General features: G+C 61.2%; 1 protein-coding gene across 1 annotated transcript; it reads right to left on the bottom strand.

Moving 5' to 3' along the window:
- Positions 1-115: 115 nt before the first annotated feature.
- On the bottom strand, positions 116-7,018 carry PLD4 (phospholipase D family member 4). Its single transcript, XM_017852834.1, has 7 exons — positions 6,865-7,018; positions 4,532-4,621; positions 3,880-4,073; positions 2,828-3,011; positions 2,345-2,465; positions 1,349-1,476; positions 116-714 (listed from the first exon to the last, which is right to left on the bottom strand). The coding sequence occupies exons 1-7, from the start codon at positions 6,889-6,891 to the stop codon at positions 256-258; spliced, it is 1,203 nt and encodes a 400-aa protein (XP_017708323.1). The 5' UTR covers positions 6,892-7,018; the 3' UTR covers positions 116-255.
- Positions 7,019-7,386: the final 368 nt, after the last annotated feature.

The raw sequence follows: 7,386 nt of genomic DNA, 5'->3' as shown, positions 1-7,386 counted from the left end.
CCCCCCCCGCCCCATCTAGGGAGGTTTCCCTTGTTCTGATACAGCCTCTACTGCAGACCAGTCCCTGGGCTGGCTGGGGGGCTGTCCACCCCCACTCCCGTCGGCTGATAAAGGAGGATCTGCCCACCCCTCACTCTTCCCTTCCTTCCCCACAGAGCAAGTGGGGTTCCCCTCCCTCTCCAGTGCCCAGCTAAGCCCCTTGGCCTCTTCCAGGAGTCTAGAGACTCCCAGGGCCCCAGGGCCTCCCATCACCTCCTATGCAGCCTGTTTCCCAGGGATGGTGCTGACCAGCTGTCCTCCTGGAGCTAAGCCTGCCTCCAGGCACAGCCCAGAGCCTGCTGATGGCAGCCTGCTGCTCACCCCAGGGCCACAGCCCCACCCATGGTGCTGGCTGCCTGAAGACCCAGCTGATGCTGCTGGTGTCTGCAGGGCCAGCCTAGAGGGCTCCCTGTGGGTCTGGCCAGCCAGGGGAGAACAGGGGCCTCTAATGGGCTCCTTCTCAACCCGCCTTACTGAGAAGTAGGCAGTGGTGGGCAGCCCATCAAAGAGGCCCTGGAAGGGCTGGAAACGGTTGATATGAGATGAGAAGTTCTGAGGCCAGGTTTTGGGGAGGACAGCCTTGGGCACCCCCAGGACCCAGTAGGTCTGGAAGGTCTTCTCCAGGTCTTGGGCCAGGTGGCTGCAGTTATAGATGACAGCGCCAAGCTCCTTCACCTGCAGGGACCAAAGTCAGGCGCTGTGGGAGAAAAACCGCTCTGTGGGGCCTCCACCCCACTCCACCCAGGCCAGGGGTCCTGGGCCAGGCACAGCCCTTGCCCCACGGGGCCCCACTTGTGGGAAGCATTGCCTGTAGGAACCTATGAGTGTGCTGGTGGGAGGAGTACCCAGCCAGGTCCCTGTGGTTTTGAACATTGTATTGCCACGATCAAAGCAATACATGTTTATTACAAAAACAATAGAAAATGCATCCAGGCACTAAGAATGGGATCATTCTTAATACCACTGTCAAGTGATAACCAGGCTTGCCTTTGCCATGACCATTCTGACACATTTTTCATGCATTGCTTTTCCTAAAAAGGCGTGTGTTTTGTAATCTGCATGTTTCCCTGGATAATGTGACTTGAACATCTTTCCTTGTCATTTAATGTGATTCCACAGCATGAGTTCAGTGACTGTGTAGAATTCCATCATTTATTAGACCAGTCTCCAGTTGTTTCTGCCATGGTGACATTGTAAACAGTACTACACGACTTTCTCCAGATGCACTGAGATGTCAGGCCAAGTCCCCCAGAGTTCAGGAGGGGAAGAGCTTCAGGCGGGCCTCCTATGTTAGGGCCCTGGCACTCACCTGCGTCAGGGACCGCCAGTCCATGTTGGCACTGCCCATGTATATGTGCCGTCCATCCACAACCCAGAATTTGGAGTGCAAAACGCCCCTGGTGAGCCGCCCCATGGGCACCCGTCGTACCTGGGCACCTGGTGGAGAGTTCAGGCAATGGGATGGACTAGGTCTTGCTAAATGCCAGCTTCATGGTGAGCCTGACCCCAAGCTTATGACAGTGGGGTTGACTCGGATGTCCCCACAACAGTCCTACTAAGCTGCTGCTATCCCCCTCCCCCTTTTTTTTTTTTTTTTTTTTTGAGATGGAGTCTCGCTCTGCCGCCCAGGCTGGAGTGCTGTGGCCGGATCTCAGCTCACTGCAAGCTCTGCCTCCCGGGTTCACGCCATTCTCCTGCCTCAGCCTCCCGAGTAGCTGGGACTACAGGCGCCCACCACCTCGCCCGGCTAAGTTTTTTTGTATTTTTTAGTAGAGACGGGGTTTCACCGTGTTAGCCAAGATGGTCTCGATCTCTTGACCTCATGATCCGCCCGTCTCGGCCTCCCAAAGTGCTGGGATTACAGGCTTGAGCCACCGCACCCGGCCCCTCATCCCCATTTTATAGGTGAGGACACTGAGGGATAGACTGGCCCGGGATCCCTCTGGGCAGCTCAGCTCCAGAGCCTGCCTTTGTGGTGACTGCCCAAGGCCTCTTGCTCCCCAGCCAGAGGTCCCAGCCTGAGCCTCCAGCCAGGGGTCAGAGCTGTGGGGCTCAGCAGGGCTCCGAGGCCACCCATGCTCTGCCCTGTGGAAAATGGCACTTTTGGTTCCTTGGAACCAGCCCTATGCCCAGGTGAAGCTGACTCAAAGGACCTCGGAGCCCTGGGTCCTGCCCTCCTGGGGTGTCCTAGGGAAGCCCAGGACACCTTTCCCACCCCCACCCCTTTTCCTTGTCCTATGGTGCCAGCCAGACAGCTCATGCCTGACGCTAGGGCAGTGGGGCCCAGCATGGTGCAGGTACCCACCTCGGGCAGCCAGGACCTGCAGGTCGGTGGACTTCCTGGCCAGTGTTGGGCTGCTGGTGGCCACAGCCAAGGAAACGTTCCTGCCCAGCAGCTGCTGCAGCTTCTGCAGAAGGGCCTCTCCCTGCAGGGCCCGGCCAGCCATGAGCGCTGCCCTCAGGCTGCCCGCTCCTCCGCACCCCCACTAGGACCCATGCCCTCCTCAGGAGGCCCACCTGTGACTGCCCACAGCTCAAGGTCAGGTCAAGTATATGGATGACCCTTGGTTGAGAGCCAGACTGCACCAGGCACAGTCTGAGTGTTTAGTCACCCAGAGGCCCAGCTCCTTGACACGTCTGCCCTTAGAGCCCCCAAGGGAGTGGCCTAATCCCTGCTCCATGCTAGACCCTACCACCGAGTTGAGTGCCCAAGACCCCTGCATAGATGGGCAGCCTGACTTGCTGTGTTTCCAGCACCAGGATGCGGTGGGGTCAGGGCGGGGCGCACCAGCTGGGAAGATGAGTCGTTGACCCCAATGTCGGGCCCTGTGAGGGACCAGTAGTATGAAGCCACATGGACGCTCTCCTGGGCAGTGTCCAGCAGCTGCAGCCAGGCCTGGCCCAGAGGCTGGGCGGAGGTGCTGCCGGCTGCAGATGGCAGGTCCTGGGGGATGCTTTCCACAAGGACAAGCCTGTGGAGAGAGCCACACTGGGTTCAGTATGGGTGCGGGAGCCCCCAACCCGCCTCACATCACCTGCCCCATCCCGCTGCCAAGCCAGAGCAACTGTTGCTCAGGTGGCCCCCGGGATGAGCTCAGGCCAAGTATGCAGGGTAAGGGTTTAAGGTATAGGCAACAAAACAGACTGGGCAGGGTGGGCCTGAGCCCAGCATGCTGCTGGGGTGGAACACCCAGGAGCACGTTGGGAAGGAGCCTGAGAGGGGCTGCCTGGTCCAGAGCAGGTTAGACCGGGGGTCCTGGCCCCACCCAACCCTGCGGCACTGCCCACAGGGAGCAGCTGCTCCTGAAGCCGGGAAGAGTAGAGCAGAGCGGTGGAGTCTGGAGTCTGGGGTGCCCTCCTGGTGTGGAAGCCCTTGGTGGCGGCCAGAGCTGGCCTGGAAGGGAAAGGCTGGGCCGGGGGCAGGTGAGATCCCATTTCCAGGGAATGTGTGCAAGATGGCCCAACAGGTTCCTCCAGGGCAGTCCTGGGATTCCAGGACCCCAACCGCAGGGAAAGAAGGGTGGGAGGGAAGGCTGAGGGGCGGGAGGGGACAGTGACACTACCCCCCAGGAGTGGAAAGACTGAGGGGTGAGCCTCAGCACAGGCAGTGTTTTCCAGCCTGTCAGATCCCCCGGGTGGCAGCCTTTGTTTGCTGCAAAAAGCACCACACGCCTGCCCCGTCCCCAGCCCCCACACCAGCTCATATGGTTGTGGCCCTCCCTGGTGACCTGCACCTTCCTAGAGGAGCTGGTAGAGGGCCGCCCTTATCTCATGGGCAGAAACACAGGCAGCAGCCCCAAACGGAGACCTGCCCCCGCAGGCCTCCATGGGCTCACTTACTGGCAGGAGTCCCTCTGCTTCCCGGCCTCCGCTTCCAGGGGCTCCAAAGCTGGGCTGGAACCATGCCCCCAGGACCTGGGCACGTCCTTGGGCTGCACCTGGTCCCAGGTGGGAGGACGGGGCACTTGCCACAGGAGGTAGGTAAGAGCCATGGAGCCCAGCCACAGCATAGCCAGCGCTCCCAGGACCTGCAACTGGATGGGGCAGCACCCTCAGGGTCACCAGGACAGGTGGGGGATTGACTTCTGGCTGGGCCACCATGGCCCCTCCAGTGCTGAGACAGAGACCATCTTGACTTCCCTGGGCCTGTGCTGCTGCTGGGGTGGGACTAGGGTGGACAAGGGAGAGGGGAAGGTGATACAGAGAAGGGCCCCAGCCCAGGGTGGTGGCGGGGGTCGGGGGGCCTGCAGCCCACTCTGCAATGCTGTGGCTCGTGGTAACTGGCTGTCCCCAGCACCTCCAGCGGGGGGATAAAGGGAAGGTCTGGAGCAGCCCAGGGAGGCTTGCCTTGCCCACCGGTCAGGGTACCTCTGCTCCCCTCCTTGAGGGTGGAGGCCCCCTCAAGGCTGCTTGTGTCCTCTCCACTCTGGCTCACAGCTTCTGAAAGGCCACTGATCCCAGCCACCTCCTCCCTGGGGCCCCCCAGTCCTACCGTGCCAGCCTCTCTGTCCCACAGGCGGCGGGGCGGCATGGAGCACGGCCACATGGGGGTTACTGCTGCTCTCCGAAGAGGCTTCAGCATCTGCACAGGGCAGCCTGGCATCACCAGCAGCTCCAGCCCCGCCCAGAACTGCCCCTCAGTGCCTGGGCAGCTGGGCACTGGAGACACCCCTGCACAGCACCCGCATAAGCCCCCAGAAGCCCCCCACTCATGCCCGAGGTCACACCCTGGATGTTGGGGGTATGCTTTCCACAAGGACAAGCCGTGTGGGTGTTGGAGCCCGCAGCCTGCCACATGTCACCTGCCCTGTCCCCCTGGCCAAGCCGGAGGGACTGCTGCTAAGGCGGTCCCCAGGGCTGAGTCTGGGCCGAGCGTGCGGGGCGGGGTGGACATCTGTGCCTGGCCACATGCCCCAGCTTTCTGTGTCTCCCCGTTCAGGGTCTCCCACTCAGCGATGCTCAGTGAGTATCTAGGTATTTGTGTCTCAGTTCCCCGTTTCAACCACGACTGAAACTGTCTGAAAGCCCCATTTCTGCTTTTGTTGCTTGGTCCTCTTATTGCTGGCCTATAAATAACTGCTTCCCTCCTGGGCTGGGCTCCTGTCTTGGTCCCACGACAGCCCCTCCTGAGAGCCACAGGTCAGAGGGGTCAACTGGGCAGCACCCTGGCTGGAGAGGCTAGGCGTGGAGAGGGCAGAGATGGCGACGGAGTGAGACCCCTGCACTGCTGGGGGAGGGGGTTGTCCTCTGCTACAGGGACTCGCCTTGTCTCCTCAGAGCAGTCACCCCATAAGGAGCTGGGAGCCAGGCCATCTGGGCCCCGTGGCATGTGGGCTCCCACCCCCAATCCCACCCCCAAAGCAAGCAGTCAGGCTGCCCCAGGTGCCACGATGAGGAAGGGTGCCTCACAAATACACAGGCGCCCTCCCCGGGTGCAGGGAGGGGTCTGTGCCCAGCATGGACACCTGGCTGGCCAGCCTCTGACTGAGACATCCACCAGGGCAGGAGCTGGCTGGGCCCTGGCCGGGATGGGGAGGTCTCCAAGGTTTGGGGCCTGGGCCTGGGCAGTGCTGAGTGCCTGTGTCTGCAGCCAGGCTGGGCGCTGGGACCCAGGGGCTCTGTGGGTTGGCTGTCCACCCGGGAGCAGCCAGCTCGGCCTCCAGGCCACTGGGGTTCGTCTAGGCTGTCCTCCCACGGGTCAGAGATGAGGCCTTTGAGAACCTGACCTGCCTCAGCATGGGGTGGGAACGCCATAGGAGTCAGGCCTGGGCTGCGTCTGCCCTAGAGACCAAGCGTTATGGGAGATTGGGAAGGAGCATAAACCAAGTGTGGGGATGGGGACTCAGGCCAAGTCACTGAGGCTCAACCCCCCACACCGGGGTGTCCTGCAGAGGTGGGTCGGGTGCCGCCCCCACCCCAGAGCTGAACTCTGGGGGGTGCTCCCCCCACCACGCAGAGGGGACCTCAGGGTGCCTACCATGTCCCCACTGTCCCCAGGGATTCAGGGCCCAGCATCTGGCCTTTGCCCTCCCCCACTAACTCTGAGAGAAAACATGGAATCCTGAGCTGTGGCTGGGCAATGAGAGAAAACATGGAATCCTGAGCTGTGGCTGGGCAATGAGAGAAAACATGGAATCCTGAGCTGTGGCTGGGCAATGAGAGGAAACATGGAATCCTGAGCTGTGGCTGGGCAATGAGAGGAAACATGGAATCCTGAGCTGTGGCTGGGCAACAAGGTGCCAGGGCCATCCTTGGACAGCTGCTCCCCACCCTCCCTGCCCTCACCAGAGAGGGCCTTGCTCCCTTAAATGCTCCAGGCAGACGGGCAGCTCAGAGCACAGAGGCCCTGCCTCTTGCAGGCCCCATCTCAGACTTAGAGCCCGTCCAAGGCCCCTCCCAGGACTACAGACCCCAGAGTGCCTCATCACCTCCTCTTGCAATGGAACCTGGGAGGCCCGCAAGCCAGGTTGGCTGGAGCTGAGAAACCCCTGCAGAGTAGGGCTCTAGCCCCCTAGTCCCATGGTAGATAGCGTAAGACCCTGCAGGCATCAGAGGTCATGGCTGAAGGTGCCAGATTTTCTGCCCTGCAGGGCATTAGGCACGGCTGCCAGTCCCAGGCGGAGGTAGAGGGCCCAGCTGTCACCTGGCTGGGTATCACCCAGCTGCACGGATTGGGGAAGGAGCCAGTCATCTACAGAACTAGCTGGAGGCTGCGTGACTCTCTGGACCCGGGGTTGCTGGGAGGCTGAGGCCATAGGGAGGCAGACAGCAGCCCTTTCCCCAGGCCTGGCTTTTCTCATCTGCCCTGGCCTCATTGGTACATACCTCTGGGGGTCCTGCCTTGGTGTCCATCCTGATTCCAGCCGCAGACTGCAGGCCCTCTGCTCACAGGGCAGGCTTGGTGCTGCCTGTGCTCCACACCAACCTCCTCCTCTCTGCAGCTCGCTGCTTCCCCTTCCAGCTACTTCCTCTTTGTCCTGAGAGGCCCCCTCTCAGCCGAGACAGAGACAGACGGCTGGAGCTGGGTGGGCGGGCTAGAGGGTGGGGCTGAGAACCTTCACCTCCAGGAAAAATCTACACCCCACTCCCTCGAGGTAGAGGCCCTCCAGTTACAGGCCTACGAATCAGAGTCAAGCTCAGCTACAGGCCACAGAGACCTAAGGAACAGTGGCTTCAGCAAGGTCGTTCATTACTTTCGAACACTAAGCAGGTCCAGGAGCTGGCAGGCTAGAGATAGCCTTGCTAGAGATGATGGCATTGCTCCACTGCCACTGGGAGCCCAGCCCCTCCAGTTTTCAGATCCCAGTCCCTAGGATCCCTGCCTTCATGGCCTCACAATGGCTGCTG

The sequence above is a fragment of the Rhinopithecus bieti genome, unplaced genomic scaffold (assembly GCF_001698545.2).
Source record: "Rhinopithecus bieti isolate Rb0 unplaced genomic scaffold, ASM169854v2 scaffold_35859, whole genome shotgun sequence".
Classification (NCBI taxonomy): Eukaryota; Metazoa; Chordata; class Mammalia; order Primates; family Cercopithecidae; genus Rhinopithecus; species Rhinopithecus bieti.
The sequence above is the reverse complement of the archived record's forward strand: the minus strand, read 5'-3'. Positions and strand labels throughout refer to the sequence as shown.

What these genes read in the sequence shown, in the direction of transcription:
- PLD4 (XM_017852834.1), bottom strand. Translation starts at nt 6,891, where the DNA reads ATGGACACCAAGGCAGGACCCCCAGAG. An exon ending in ACGACTCATCTTCCCAGCTG is followed by an intron (nt 2,466 to 2,827) that starts GTGCGCCCCGCC and finishes CGGGCCCTGCAG; the next exon opens with GGAGAGGCCCTTCTGCAGAA. An exon ending in ACTGGCGGTCCCTGACGCAG is followed by an intron (nt 715 to 1,348) that starts GTGAGTGCCAGG and finishes TGGTCCCTGCAG; the next exon opens with GTGAAGGAGCTTGGCGCTGT.